Source organism: Astyanax mexicanus, chromosome 17 (genome assembly GCF_023375975.1).
Source record: "Astyanax mexicanus isolate ESR-SI-001 chromosome 17, AstMex3_surface, whole genome shotgun sequence".
NCBI lineage: Eukaryota > Metazoa > Chordata > Actinopteri > Characiformes > Acestrorhamphidae > Astyanax > Astyanax mexicanus.
In genome coordinates this window covers 20,919,517-20,936,348 of record NC_064424.1, presented here as the reverse complement: position 1 = coordinate 20,936,348, position 16,832 = coordinate 20,919,517, and the positions used below count along the sequence as shown (strand labels likewise).

The following is a 16,832-nucleotide window of genomic DNA, read 5'->3' as shown; positions in this document are numbered from 1 at the left end:
TTTCCTTTTGCTGGCCTTTTCCAGTGCTCGGGCTGACTCTTAAGCACTCGGTAGGTCCGGATCTCTGACGCTAGACAGCGTGTATGTGGGGGCGGGGCTGGTGACATCATGGGTTCTGCATTGTTTATTATTGTGATATATATAATCGAAAAAAAAAACATTGCAATGTCAAACTTTTCCAATATCGTGGAGCCCTATTTATACCCCTCTGTCTAGCCCACACCTGGCATTAGACAGAGTGTCAACAGGTGCATGTATATCTGCTTCAAATAAGAATCCCCTTTTTTTGGCAATAGACATTCATTCAGTAGAACAGGTGTCAACAAACATTTGAACGTATAGTGAATTAATTCAAGTGGATTATTAAAATCATGTATGACGTGTACAGCTGTTAATACTTAAGTCTTATTAAAAATAATTGTTTGCTTTTTTTCAGCCCCTTGCTGAGGCCAGACGCCAGCAGTTCCAGCCCAACTGGTCCTCCCCGCGGCCCAACCCACAAGATCTGCCTGGTGTGTTCAGACGAGGCGTCAGGATGTCACTATGGTGTTCTGACCTGCGGCAGCTGTAAGGTCTTCTTCAAAAGAGCTGTAGAAGGTGAGTCTGCTGGAGTCTGCAGTATAAACCCACACAGTCAGATAGCTGCTTCCCGACAGGCTAAACCTTATTGAATACTAGGGTATGAGGCATGCAACTAATTAAACACATAAAATCTGCTTATTCAACTTTTACTAATAATATAAACATAATATTAAATGTACCCTCTGAAAGTAAGTGCTGTGAGCAGGGCTACCTATTAGCCATTAGCAGTTTTTATCGCCTTATCTAGTACAATGCTAAATTAGCTCATTTAAGTGAAGTCAAGTCAGGTCTTTTCTAAGCTTTATTGCTTTCCATCTGAGCTCCTCCGGAAGAAACAGTACAATACAGACGACATAAAGCGCAAATGTCAAACAAACTGGGTAACATAGAGCTAGAACACTAAATAAATACGTTAAATACAGCAGACATTAGACAGTTTAACACGCTTGTCTTGTACAGAGTTCTTAGCAGCACACACACCTCTGCAGTTATTCATGGTTTCTGGGTGGGGTGTGTTGTGATGAATTTGAAGTTAGTAGCATCATCAATGCACTTGCTGATGAAGTCAGTCACCGATTCGGTGTACTCCTTCAGGTTGAGGGAGTTATCAGAAGTAGCAGCTTCCCTAAACATGTCCCAGTCAGTGTGCTAAAAAAACAGGTATAAAAAGCAGAGATAGATCAAGGAGGCCAGGTTGTCACTTGCTTCTTTTATGATTTCGCACATCTAATGAGTGGTTTGTACGCTGGAATGAGCATCACAGAGATGTGGTCTGAGTAACTGTAGTGGGGCTAAGCTCACCCCTTGTATTCACAAGCTAAACAAGGTCCAGTAGGTAACTGTATTGTTTGCACTATAAGGTGCACTTAAAATCCTTTCATCTTTTCAGAAATCGTCACCGACCGTTTTAATCTTACAGGCTTTGGACAATGTATTAAATAAATTGGAGCAGCCTGGTGGCCTGGTGTGAAGGTTCAGTTAGCAGAGTAAGAGCACAGCAAAGCACACAATATTATGGGTGACATACCAGAGTTCAAAAGAGGACAAATTGTTGGTACACGTCTTGCTGGCGCATCTGTGACCAAGACAGCAAGTCTTTGTGATGTATCAAGAGCCCCAGTATCCAGGGTAATGTCAGCATACCACCAAGAAGGAAGAACCACATCCAACAGGATTAACTGTGGACGCAAGAGGAAGCTGTCTGAAAGGAATGTTCGGGTGCTAACCCGGATTGTATCCAAAAAACATTAAACCACGGCTGCCCAATCACTGCAGAACAATAAACAAACTTCAGGACAATAAATTATTGTGGTCTAAAACCAGATGTTTCAGTTTCATTGTCCAACACCTGTATGTATGAATTTTACCAGTCAGGTTGTAAGGAGCAGTAAAGCCACTCCGCTGAAGTGGAGCGTTATAAATGATTTTAGTTTAGTTTTGCAACAGTATTAACATTAGCAGGCAACTGCGCTATGCGCTAGCTCTTTCGCCATTCAGAGTTGAGGATATCGGTAGACTGTAGTCTGCGTGTTTACTGTGTTAAAACAAGATATGTGGGACAATCCGCTAGCTAATGTAACCTTGGCTTACCAGAACACTCATGGTTCTTCAGTGTAGTGCTGTCGGGCATAATTTAGCGGTTAGCTGCTAATGATAATATTGCTGCACCCAACTTTAGTAGAAATCTGCAAATCTAAGCTTACTGCAAATAAACAAAATCGCTTTACTCACCCAAATGAACAGATTTCAGGAGAGAAATCTGTGTAGATTAACATCCAGTGCTCATTTGACTTAAATTAAAAGAATTACAGTTTTGTTTACTTAGCTTAACTTACCTTTACAGGTCTCAGGCTGTGGGGTTAGCCTGTTGGCTAACTTAGCTAGCTAGCTAGCTATCTAGCTCTAATCCAAGGTGGCAGACTATAAGTCCAGTCACAACAGACACTGTTGTGAAAAGAAGTGCATGATAGTTAGCTATCATGCTAACCAAGCTAATGCGAACCAGATTTAACATCTGTAATTCTTTGACTTACAGTTTGACAGACATTTAATTAATTATTAAATGAAAGGTGTGCACAGTGTTTACTTAAAGGAGACATCTAGAGTGAAATGGACTTAGGGGTAGTTAAACATGATAACGAGTATGGACTTTTATCAAATAGTCCACCACCGTTCACCCATTGCATTTCAAAATAAAAGTGCTTTTAGACGATTAACCCAACAGGCTTACAATGCTAGTGATAGGGGCATAGCATTACCCATGCAAGACAGTCTCTATTTCTACACCATTATTAAGCTTAAAGTAGCTCCACACTTCATTTGTGGAATTCCAAAAGAGGCACTGACACAAAAAACAAGATGCACTGAGAAGTTTGAAATTGCACAGGTAGTTTTCAAGCAGCAAAAAATATTAAAAACATGTCTGTAGTATTTTAGTGCAGAATGAAATGAGCACTTCTTCAGCTGTTAGGCACTGAGATGGATTGATCTTGCTTTTTTTTTGGCTTGTGATGCAGTAAGTGATTAGGGAACATTTCAGTGGTTGAGGGAGAAATTCAATAAATATCATTTGTGAATAGATCTGAGTCTCACATAACTGAAAGCGTTCTGTAATGAAGGATATGTAAAAATACAAGAACTGAAAGGCTCTATTCTGGCTTCATAAGCTGTGATACCTGATGAAGGTAGTCTGAGATTGCCTAGCCTTGATGTTACCTACTTACCTACACCTACCTACAATCATTTAATACCAATGTGCTAACACATAAATACTACATGAATGTAGTAAAGGTGTCATAATCTAGTTTTTGTTTTAAATAGATCTCATCTAAAACAGACTTTGCAAAAATCAATTTTCAAAGGTGCTGATATAACATGAAAAATCACATTCTTAAGTACTAATTGTTCTAATACTAACTTATGTCTGTCGGGCGGCATTTAATATGAGTGGCTCACACTGCTGCTAATCGTGCTAAAATATTGTAAAGCTAAGCTTACTGTAAATAAACAGAAGCGCTTTAGTCACCCAATTAAACAGTTTTTAGAAGAGAAATTGGTGTAGATTAACATCCTTTTAACACTTTTTTGAATTTAAAAGAAAATGTTTTACAGTTTTGTTTACGTAGGCACCCTCAGGCACCTGCTGAATCAGAAGGAAACATGGCAACACCTATGTTCCTTACTAGTGTCGCATAATGTGCCTTACGTATGAAAATAGACAAGGAAATAGACATTCTTTGCCTTATAGTCTGTAAAATACAGCAGTTTAAATAAAACAAGAAGTTTTAAAAGAAGTTCTAACTTCTAAACAATTTATAATTATGTGAAACCTGTAGTTGCCATTATTTGTCAGGCAGCAGTGTTTCCAATATATGTATTTTGCAGCAAACTACACTTTAAGAAGTGCTATAAAATCACAGTTACAAAACTCTGCATTCAAACCAGTCACTTGAAAAAAAAAGTGAGAGAGAGGTAAGTGAATTGTAGATTAAATTACATTAAATTACATTAAGTTAAACAGTTAAAAGGAACATTCAAAATACAGTGTTTATATAGCGCCACACAGCATTTGTACAGTAATACAATAAACCACAGAAATTGAAGCACAGAAAGACATAGCAGATCACATGTGATTAAAATGTACACACATAAGGCCTGCCAGTCTTTTGGTAAACAAATTAATGCCAAGGCTAATTTACCTCAGATAATGTTACTATACCAGCCCTGTACATCTTTCAGCTGGAGTACAGACAGTTTATGAAGGTCGTAAACTGCTACTAAACGTGATAAGTGATGTTGAATGCTGTTCATCAGGGTCACTGAATCTTTAGTTTAAATTATCACAAATTACACTGTTATTTTGAATTTGTACTAGGGCTGCAGCTATCGATTATTTTAGTAATCGAGTACTCTACCGAAAAATCGATTTGATTAATCGAGTAATCGGATAAAACATATTTGTTTGCTTAAAGAGTAATTAAAAATACACAAGAGAATGTTCAATGTTCATTTGTTCAAAGTTCAATTGATTTCCTTTTTTAGATAAGTTATATTTTTAAATTTACAACATACATTTCTACACTACAAACACAAATAATAAATAGGAAATAAATAAAGGAATAATAATAATTAAAAAATGAGTACTTCAACAAGGATTTCCTGTAAGTATCACAACTATAGGGAATGAATCAATAAAAAAGGCATAAAGATTTGCATTATGTTGTGCATCTTAGCTTCTGAACAGCAGAGATGTTAAACAGTTCGTCTCATCAAGCCGGTGACATTTTTTTATTTATAAACTCCTCAACGCTGTGTTCACTAACATGAAGCCTGTATTAAGTCAAGAATTGTCTGTTTTTATAAACTAACCACACAATAGACAGTATTTATAATAATCAGTGCTCCACAGCGCTGTTGTTCTGTTATAAAGGTACATTAATGTTAAACAACTGATTTGTTATAAGTTATATATTAACCTTCTCTCGGGTCCACAACTAACGTGTGCTCGGCTGAGACGGTGCAGCATTAAAACGTGCTGTTGTGGGAGGCAGGAGTGAATACACGCTGTCCAGCCTAAAATACTGCATTATGATTATTATTATTGTTATTTTTATTATTATTATTATTGTCCTTTTTCCTCGTAAGTTGTTGCTCTTTTCCTGCGGCGCTTTAAAACATCCTCTTCTCAACTAAAACCTCCGCCGCTTCCTGCTGCTTCCTGTGCACGGGTGAGCGCTGTTTCACACTAAAAGCGCGGATTACCGCGCGCTGAGTTTTTAAATTAAATAAACGATTACTCGAGGCACAGAAAATTACTCAATCAATTTTTTTAATCAAGTAACTCGAATTACTTGAGGAATCGTTTCACCCCTAATTTGTACACAAATCAAACTGATATCTCTGCTCCTGCCATGTAAAACAGTCAAACAGCGATTTCTCAGCAGGCAACGGTTTATACAAACATCTGATCTGGATATGAGTGAGTGCCTTCAGGCCACAGTAATACTGACTGAGTAAACAACATTTGTTACGTTTCAGACACAGCCTTTGTTTTCACACCCGTCCAATCAATCAATTTGCTGTTAGTCTGCATTATGCAGTCGGATGCTCTTAGGGAAATTTGCCACAAGGATGATTAAATCTGCAGTCATAATGAAAAGCTCTCCAAAGGATATTAACTGGAGGAGAGATAGCAGGCTAGGGTGAATTTGGAAAGGATATGCTTTTTGCACACTATAGTGTTTACTGCATTTAAAAGTATCAGCTCAATCATGACATTTTTTACATATTAACAAAATTAGGGAAGCTCAGAGCTGTGGATTCTGCTTGATTAGAGGAGTTTAATAGCTGCTCATTAGAGCGTGATGTGTAATAACATAACTCTTGCTATGGAACAGTGGCAACACTTCATAATCCCATTAGAGTGTAAATCAAGTAGCCACTCCCATCTCAGTAATTTGTGCTGGAATTTATTATACAGTGCAAATCAGTCATATATTTTCTGACGTCCTGTAGTAAAATTATATAACCTCTAGGGCTGGGTATCGTTTTGAAATATTTTGATATCGATACAATAATTTTGAATTCAATACCAATACTGTAACCAAAAAAATAAAAAAGTGGTAATGATTTTCACACAATGTATTTATTTAACAGCCGATATGAATAATCTCATTCTTATTCTGTCACCATGAGAGGCTTCCCTCTTTTTTAATCTTGTTCAAACAAACAAACTATTAGCATGTTTGTGACGCTTTATTAAGACTAAAAACTATAGCTTTTTTTTTTTTTACTTGACCTTAAACTACCGTATTTTTCGGGCTATAAGGCGCACTTAAAATACTTATTTTTTCCCAAAAATCGTCATTGCGCCTTATAATGCAGTGCGCCTTGTGTATGGATTTTGCTTGTGTTTACTGACCTCGATTTTTATGTGGTACACGGCGCTCTGTTGTGCAGAATTCCTCACCCACGCCAGAAAAAGATCCCCCTCTTGGGCAAGCGCGCGGTTACCTTTGACTGCCGTACTGCCTCTCGGCTGTGGCTCAAGGTAGCTAGTTTCCACTGTAGCTCCGTGGCCAGAACAAGGTGCCGGTAAACTTTCCTTTCCACCCGTTCTGGGGTAATAGCACAAACTGTTTCTTTTTAGCGCCCACTTCTAAGTAAAGTTAACCTCTTAACACGCGCTGGCCCACCGGCGGGCCAGAAATATTTAATATTTCATAACTGGCTGTGTTTCTGAATAGTTATGAACAGTTACAGGTTCAATATAGACATCCAATATACCATTTTAAAGCTTAGAATCTCTGCTTTTGAGCTATTTAGCCTATTTAGCGGAATATCCTTTCAGAAAATAAACATTTAGGGCGAAATATGCCTTGGTTATGATTTTAATAATTCATAACTCTCATATTTGCGTTTATCGTTCGTCCATATTTCATCGAATGCGGTCATGTCATACACCATTCGAACCGTCTGGCTCTCCGGATTCCAGAACTGTGCTTTTACTGTAGGATGTATGTTTCATGAATTAGAGCTGCGTCAGAGCGCATGTTTCCAGTAATAAAAGGCTCTCCTTTTGTCCTGGGGTAACCTCCGGTCACTGCCGCCACCCCCCGAACACACACCCGCGCTCAGCCACAGGTCCTACCTTCAAAACGCGTCCAGACTAAAGAGAATCCATCAATCCAGTCTCCTGTAATCCACAGTTATATCCAAACAGCGCTGGAAATCACTTCATCCAGAAATGAAACTTATCCAATCTTTATCTCTGTTTTAAAACCGTTCTATTCACCGAATTCGGCACAACACGCTATTATAGTCAGAAGCCTCGCGGAGTAATGCGGTACTTGCTGTGCTTCAAGTAGTATTATGGTCTGTCGGAGCGTTGCGGCTACCGTTGTCAGGAGCCTCGCGGAGTAATACGTACTTGCTGTGCTTCAACATAATATTATGGTCTGTCGGAGCGTTGCGGCTACCGTTGTCAGGAGCCTCGCGGAGTAATACGTACTTGCTGTGCTTCCACATAATATTATGGTCTGTCGGAGCGTTGCGGCTACCGTTGTCAGGAGCGTCGCGGAGTAATACGTACTTGCTGTGCTTCAACATAATATTATGGTCTGTCGGAGCGTTGCGGCTACCGTTGTCAGGAGCCTCGCGGAGTAATACGTACTTGCTGTGCTTCAACATAATATTATGGTCTGTCGGAGCGTTGCGGCTACCGTTGTCAGGAGCCTCGCGGAGTAATACGTACTTGCTGTGCTTCAACATAATATTATGGTCTGTCGGAGCGTTGCGGCTACCGTTGTCAGGAGCGTCGCGGAGTAATACGTACTTGCTGTGCTTCAACATAATATTATGGTCTGTCGGAGCGTTGCGGCTACCGTTGTCAGGAGCGTCGCGGAGTAATACGTACTTGCTGTGCTTGTTGATTTATTGCTCAGAGATGTTGTTATTTTTCACAGATATTGTGAAGGATTTATTGCTCAGAGTTATTGTTACTGATATAAATAAAGTTTCATTTAGTGCGCCTTATAATCCAGTGCGCCTTGTGTATGGACTAACACTAAAAATAGACCGTTCACTCATCGTGCGCCTTATAATACGGTGCGCCTTATAGTCCGAAAAATACGGTACAACTTTTTCTAAGCATATGCATATGGATGCAGTTCAGTTTTTATTACAGCTCTGGAAAAAAAAAGTAAGAGACCACTTAAAAATTCATAAATTTCTTTCATTTTCCCAAATTGAAAACCTCTGGAATATAATCAAGAGGAAGATGGATGATCACAAACCATCAAATCAAGATAAACAGCTTGAATTTTTGCACCAGGAGTGGCATAAAGTTATCCAAAAGCAGTGTGTAAGACTGGTGGAGGAGAATGCATGGCAAGATGCATGAAAACTGTGATTAGAAACCAGGGTTTTCTTTGCAATATTTGAGGTCTGAAAGCTCTGCATCTTTTTTGTTATTTTAGACATTTCTCATATAAATAGAAAAATCAGTGGAACTGATTCAGAAAATGAAGTGATCTCTTAATTTCTTTTCCAGAGCTGTATATTAGTGGTGTTAATTACCTAAAAAATAATTATAATCATGATTCATTTTTGTAAATGCTTGTAGTTCCTTGCGTTTTTGGGAGAGTGACAGTAATTATAGTGTAGTCTGGTAGACTAGATCCTTTTTTAACTTTGTTATAATACCTCAGGGTAGAGAGAGAGAGAGAGAGAGAGAGAGAGAGAGAGAGACTTAAGCACAAAAGTGTAGATGAATCTTTCAAAGTAGAGCCAGACTTTAGAGCACTTTGACATGTTTACCTGGCTGTCTGCCTTTCTGTGCTTGTTCTCTGCTTTTGACATGTTTATATGCGTTTCCAAAACTATTTTAGAAACTCTGGTAGTAAAATGACTTTACTCCAACTCCCCATGTAAAACTAATACCTTCCAAATAGGCCTTTTTCAACACTTTTGAGTAATTTTCCTCTTCAATCTTTTTTTCCCCATTTCAACAATATTAATAGATTATTCACATCCCTCTTAAAAACGCTTCATTTTACACTCGTGTAGTTCTATTGCAGAGCTTCTTGCCCAAAAGTCCCTAACCTTGCCGTATTTGCAGAGTGATGATCCTATTATCTTTGAGTGGTGGGCCATTAAAGAGCGGCTCTTGCTTTCTGTAAGAGTGCAGCTCCCTGCTAGGAAGTTAACCTTGAGATGAGGGATTTCTCAGCTGCCGGACTGTCGAGCCAAACTGGGCACAGCAGCAACCACTCATAAGCTTTAGAGCTTGAAGAGGTGCCACTCTGGCACCGCCATCCATCTTAAGATTTGTAGTGAAGCCGAATGGGAGCCGGATTATATCAGCTGCAGACTGAGCGAGGGATGCTGTGAGCTAAGCTGGCGTTGTCTCAGAGATTTTGCTAGGATGACTTTATTGATCAGGAAATGAATAGAATGAATGCATCAGCACTTTTTAACCTCATCTCTTCCTGCAGCATTACTATTGACCCTTTTATTGTAAATGTAAATGACCAAGAAATCAAATCTAGTGCATCTCAAAAAAGTTTTTTTCAGTAACTCAGTTCAGAATGTGAAACTCATATATTATATAGCTGTATTACACACAGAGTTATTTATTTTAAGTTTTTATTTTTTTTTATGTTGTTAATTATGGCTTACAGCCAATGAAAACCCAAAAATCAGTGTCTCTGAAAATGTTAATATATAAGTGTGCCAAGTCCAAACTTCACACCAGACCTCAAGTAGCTTGGGCTGTGTTTCTCTCCACTCTTCCTCCAGACTCTGCTCCCTTGATTTACAAATGAAATGTAAAAGTTACTGATGATCAGTGATGTTCAGTTTGGAGAGTCATGCATGTCTGATATCTGCTGGTGTTGATCCACTGTGTTTTATTGTCAAGTCTAAAGTCATTGCAGTGTTTTGCCACAAAATCTTGCAGCACTTCCTGCTTCCCTCTGTTGACAACTTTTATGGAGATGCATATTTCATTTTCCAGCAGGACTTGGCACACTCCCAAAAGTATAAGAACTGAATTATTGAAACAAAGTAACTTTTAATGCTATAACTTTTTTTAAGTGCACTAGTACATTCCAGCTTTTTTGGAATTGGGTTTGTAGTATCTAATTTCTTATTTCACATGTTAAACAAACAGATGCAAAGTCTAAGTCAGCTTAGCTTGTTTTATGGAAAATCCCCAGCTTATGAAGAGAAAACTGATACTAAGCATGATATGTTTTACTGAACACTTTATTTCATTTAATGTATGCAAGCAGAGCATAAAAAATTAACTTAAACCTGCCGTTTTGATTAGCCAGCAGCGCTAATAGAAAACACTGAAAAAGGAGGTTTACAGGTTTGTTTGGTATCAACCTTTTGGTCTTTTTCCTGTATTTATTCTGCCGTCTGATTGTTATTTAGGGAGATACTAACAAACATTATCAGAATATATACAGTGCAGCCTAGAAAAAGTAAGTGAAACCCCTTTAGCAGCAATCACCTCCACAATTTTTTTTTTTACCTGTTCTGTAGTTGATTTGTTTGTGTGCCTTGGGACAAGGTGCATCATCCAATTAATTTTTTTAGCACCATTCTTGTTTAGCTAATCAGCCAGCGTTAAATCCACACTGTTAGTTTTAAATGAGCACTTTTACTATTGAAATGTGACACCCACACTGTTAATTGTACACTTGCCGATTTAATGTATAGACATTTGAGCATGTTTGAGGGTGCTTTTGCCATTAGTAGCCCAGAAGTACTGCAGGACCGATGCTGAGCTGGCTATTTTTTTTTTTTTTTTGTGAACAGGTCATCACTGAGCTTTAGCTAAGTTTAGATACATTAAGCTTAGCCTGTGTGAAGCTAGGTTATCAAATTCTGCGATTTTTTGAGGAAGGTTAAGTGATCCAGACTAGTGCTAGCTAACACAGTCTAATAACTGCTAAAACTGCTAACGCTAACATGAACTGCTATCGGAGGAGCAGGCAGGTCACAGCTCTTTACTATCTTGGCAGCAAAAAGTGTATTGATTTGTATTGAACTTGAATTTGTCAAAAACATCGCACATTCATGTACTGTATTTTTCGCACTATAAGGCACACTTACAAGCCTTCAATTTAAAAAAAAAAATAGTCAGTGCGCCTTATGTTTGAATTTTACCAGTCAGGTATTAAGGAGCAGTAAAGCCACTCTTTGAGACTGGAGCAGTATTAGCATTAGCTGCTAACCGCACTAAGCGCTAGCTCTTTTGCTGTTTAGAGGTGAGTATTATGAGCCTGTAGCCTGCTGAAATCTAGGCTTACTGTAAATAAACCGCAGCACTTTACTCACCCGAATAAACAGATTACAGGAGAATTCGAGGGAAAACATGGCGTCACTCCTGTTCCTGACTAGTGTTTCATGATGCCTATTATAATTTAGTGAGCTTTATGTATGAAAATAGACCAGAAAATAGACATTAATTGATAGTGAGCCTTATAATATGACGATGCAATTTATAATACGAAAAATGCAGTAGATTCTCTGTAGAGTCCTCAACCTGGCAACCCATGTGAGCTTCTAGGATGGAGAAGGCAGGGCAGATTACTTTCTCCAGAAAGGCGCTAGCCATTTTACTTCTACAATGCAAAACAAAACTTCCCTTCTGTTCTCCTTACGAAGCTCCGCCCCCTCCCAAATTCATGCGAACAACACTTGATAGCCTGTAGAGCTCTCCCAGAAGAGATAAGGACAAATAATCATGTTGAAGTCATTGTAGAGTCATTGTGTGTGGTAAATAAAAGTTCACAACAGGTGTGGCTGCTAGAGATTTAGTTGAAAAGACTCTGGAATGTTCTCTTTTTGAGTTAGGAACAAAGCAGAGCACCTTCAGTAGATATGGAAATATGATTAACCTGAACAGTCTAGTCTTGCTTACGCAAGAAACATAACCCAAAACGTACTCTAGACCTCATCGTGTGGAGTAATGCCTCAAACCTAGTGTTAATCGCAAAAAATAACAGATATGAATGCAGAAAAAAAAGTGTAAACACAACTGATGTAGCAGATTCATTATTATAAATGTATCTAGTCACGAACATGACCCACCATATCCAGCTCTCTGCACGTTTGTTGTTGATGTGTGCTACTTACTCCTCGAGCTGTGTGTTGCTCTGATACGTTTATATCTGTTATTTTTGTTTCTCTCCCCCATTTCTACGGTTGTTCTGGCAATGGTGAAGGATGGAGAGCACGACAAAACACAGATGGTAAATAAACTTACCTTTAATAATGCTTCTGCTTCCAGTTACGCCCCTGCCCTCAATCACCCCCCTCTCAAATCGTTGATCAACTGTGCTCTTTTAGTATGCATGTGTTTTTTACCGTGATTTATTTCATTAATGATTCACGCAGTAGTTTTTGTATTGACCCGAGGTAGAATAATTATCTTCCATTACTCTGCCACTGTAATGAATCACTGAATCAATAGGATGAAGGGGGTGTTAATATTTAAGGGCTTATTAACACTACTAACGATCACTTGACAATTTAGCGATTGTGGGGAACCTCTCCATCACAGCGTCAGCTGAGACCGTTAGCACACCCTGTTACCACTACTGTTCCCAGATGGCATTTCGATGTTTATTCACATTTGAATCACATTTGAAAGCAGGAGGTTCATTTATACCTGGAGGGGAATTGGGGAAATGGTGCCAAGCAACTGCCTTCTGCAGATTTGTCCTGTCTGTTATCTAACTGGCTGACTTTGGCTCAGTTACTCCAGTTTCACTTCCTAAGTAAGGCCTAAGTAACCAGTTTAGCTGGAAGGCAGATGTACTGAACGAAACTGTTTTTGAATCAGTGATGAAATCCATTGCCAACATATAACATATAATCTCTACAGACAGATTCTTGAATGAAAAGGAATCACTTTTTTTTTTGCTTACAAATGAGATCAGGATTCTTTAACACTATAACACTATTTTTAAATGTAAAATGAAAAAAAAAATAAACAAGTTATAAACCATAATTACAATGTATAAACATATCTGTAAATAAATTGCCTTATTAAATATAAGTATTAAAGTAAGTATATAGTAAAATTAAGTAAACGTTCATAAATACAAATACATCCTGACATGAATTTCAATGAACCTCAAATGATTATCTACTCCCTATAATCGTCGCCGTCCAATGAAAAACAAGTATCTCCAAAACAGCAACTTTACAACCAATGTAATAAGAGTTTCTTTCAGGTCATTTTAAAGTATTTCTATTGGTCCATTCATTTAGAAATGAACTAAAATCTAAAATGAACTAAAAATGGAGATACGTGTTTTTCCTTGGACAGCGACAATATATTATATACTACTTTTTGTTTTAAATGAACTAAAATCTAAAATGAACTAAAAATTAACTAACAACTAAAAATTGACAAAAATGGAGATACGTGTTTTTCATTGGACAGTGACAATATGTTGTATGCTACTTATTGTTTATTTTTTTATTGTGCATTTTATGTGGTCATAGTTTTAAAATGATTTTCATACAGCCTATACAAAACACATCTGGATACTGTATTTTCACACTAGAAGGTGCACTTAAAATTACTTAAATTTTCCCAAAAATCGTCAGTGGGTCTTACAATCTGGTGTGCTTTGTGTATGAATTTTACCAGTCATGTTGTAAGGAGCAGTCAGTAAAGTCCCTCCGCTGAAGTACAGCGTTATACAGGAGTTTCAGTGTCGTTCTCCAGAACCGAGGCTGGAGCAGTATTAGCATTAGCCGCTAACTGTGTTAAGTGCTAGCTTTTTCACTGTTCAGAGGCGAGTATATCGACCTGTAGCCTGCTGCTAACCCTGGCTAGCACTGCTGGAGCAGCATTAGCATTACCCGCTAACCACGCTAAGCTCTAAGCTCTTTCACCGTTCAGAGGGGAGTATATCAACCTGTAGCCTGCTGCTAACCCTGGCTAGCACTGCTGGAGCAGTATTAGCATTAGCAACTAACTGCGCTAAGCTTGAACTCTTTCACCGTTCAGAGACGAGTATATCGACCTGTAGCCTGCTGCTAACCCTGGCTAGCACTGCTGGAGCAGTATTAGCTTTGGCCACTAACCACGTTAAATGCCACTTTAGCCACTCAGAGGTGAGGATATCAGACTGTAACCTGCGTGGTTACAAGTTATGTGAGACGATCCGCTAGCTAATTTCACACTGGCTTACTGGAACACTTAGTGGAAATCTGCAAAATCTGGAAATCTAAGCTTACTGTAAATAAATGGAAGCGCTTTACTCACCAAAATAAACAGTTTTCAGGAGAGAAATCTGTGTAGATTAACAACCAGCGCTTGTTAGGCTTTAAAGAAGTTTATTTTTAAAGAATTAGTTTTGTTTACTTAGCTTAGCTTTACTTAACTAAGTTACCCCTCCACCACCACCCAGCTATGAGACCTGCTGAAATAGAAGATAAACATGGCGACAACACTGTTCCTTACTAGTGTCGCATACTGCTCCTCGTAATCTGGTGTGCCTTATATATGAAAATCGACCAGAAAATAGACGTGTAGTGTTAGTGCGCTAAAAGCAGTTTTTTTTTGTCTGCAATTCATGTATTAATAATCATAAGTGCTCCACAGCAGTGCTATTTTAATCTTAATTGTACCTCAGCAGTGCAGCAGTACTTTATAGTTATACGTGAAATTCTTTATGAAATTTACACAAAGAAAGATAGACAGTTTTTGTTTAACAATTTAAAGGCAAGGTTAAGTTATCTCAGCTAACATTACTATCCTTGCCCTGTACAACTTGTTTCTTTCAGCTGAAACAAAGACTTTGTTCAAAAAAAAGAGATAGGAACCAGATACTAAGCATGATAAGGGATTCTGCATGCTTTACTTTATTTAATTCATGCTAGTAGAGTGTAAAAATGAACTTAAACCTGCCGTGTCAGGGGCCTGAGGGGTGATAGAGAAAAAAAGGAAAACTGAGCTTTATGAAGGCACTGACATCACAACACATATGATGCTTATCACGATACAGGGGTACAATTTAGTGTATTGCGATTTATATTGCAGTACTGTAAGTGTTCGGAGACTGGACAGAAGTCAGACGGATGCAGATTTAAAAAAGGAAAAAGGCTTTCATTACAACAGATGCAAGGCCAGACAACAAAGCAAATAGGGCTCGGCAAAAGTCAATGTAAAAAATAGTGTGTTGTAGTACTCCAGAAGGCGCAAGCCAGTCATGCTGCTCATCACAGACTGTGCCTGTGTTCCTTATGGGAGAAACCATTACAGGCCAACGTTAATCAGGGAAGGCTGTTCTGGCTGATCATTTTTGGATGAGCTATGCACTGCATTTGAATTCTGCACAGTGAATGTTTTCATATGGATTATGCTTTGAAGAATCACAAAAAAGTACTGTGCGTTTTTGGGTTTTCTAAAACTGCCGGAGAACATGAAAGTATGTTTTTAGATTTGCTTCTAGGATTTATGTTGGTCTATTTCACTGAAGAAAAGCTTGTTTGCGTCAGTTTTTCTTTTCTATGAGAGGAGTTAATTAAGTTGCTTAAGTTCTTCTGACTGCAGCTCAAAAATAACCCTATTTTTTCCCAGTCTTAGTCTTTCACACTCTTATCATGCACCTCTAGCTAGCACAGGACATTGCGTTGTGGCTTAATTGACTTATCAGGGCTGGTGAGGCAGGTGAGGAACCTTAGGGAACATTATGTATGGTCAGCAGTATGTTATCAATTGACTTCCATTTTCAGATTGTGGCATTTGCCGAAAGCAGTGTATTGCTAAATGCCGGATGGGTCAGATGTTTTACTTATGCTACATTTACATTTTTTTACTTGTTATTTTTTATATATAATGATCAAATAAAAGCAAATTAAAACCTAGGCTAAGGCTAGCCAATATTGTAAAAAAAAAAAAATATATATATATATATATATATATATATATATATATACACTGCTCAAAAAAATAAAGGGAACACTCAAATAACACAATATAACTCCAAGTAAATCAAACTTCTGTGAAATTAAACTGTCCACTTAGGAAGCAACACTGATTGACAATCAATTTCACCTGCTGTTGTGCAAATGGAATAGACAACAGGTGGAAATTATTGGCAATTAGCAAGACACACTCAATAAAGGAGTGGTTCTGCAGGTGGGGACCACAGACCACTTCTCAGAACCTATGCTGTCTGGCTGATGTTTTGGTCAGTTTTGAATGTTGGTGGTGCTTTCACACTCGTGGTAGCATGAGACTCATCCAGGATGGCACATCAATGCGAGCTGTGGCAAGAAGGTTTGCTGTGTCTGTCAGCGTAGTGTCTAGAGGCTGGAGGCGCTACCAGGGGACAGGCCAGTACACCAGGAGACGTGGAGGAGGCCGTAGGAGGGCAACAACCCAGCAGCAGGACCGCTACCTCCGCCTTTGTGCAAGAAGGAACAGGAGGAGCACTGCCAGAGCCCTGCAAAATGACCTCCAGCAGGCCACAAATGTGCATGTGTCTGCACAAACGGTTAGAAACCGACTCCATGAGGATGGTATGAGGGCCCGACGTCCACAGATGGGGGTTGTGCTCACAGCCCAACACCGTGCAGGACGCTTGGCATTTGCCAGAGAACACCAGGATTGGCAAATTCCCCACTGGCGCCTTGTGCTCTTCACAGATGAAAGCAGGTTCACACTGAGCACATGACAGACGTGACAGAGTCTGGAGACGCCGTGGAGAGCGGTCTGC

General features: G+C 38.8%; 1 protein-coding gene across 2 annotated transcripts in view; it reads left to right on the top strand.

Moving 5' to 3' along the window:
- LOC103044415 (glucocorticoid receptor) overlaps positions 1-16,832 on the top strand; it is a 96,310-nt gene that overhangs the window by 54,131 nt on the left and 25,347 nt on the right. The window contains exons 3-4 of one of the 2 annotated variants that reach the window (XM_015605259.3): positions 437-597; positions 12,318-12,344. In XM_015605259.3, the coding sequence (XP_015460745.3) occupies positions 437-597; positions 12,318-12,344 (188 nt within the window). The remainder of the gene's footprint in view (positions 1-436; positions 598-12,317; positions 12,345-16,832) is intronic. The other variant, XM_022676219.2, reaches the window with a different exon arrangement.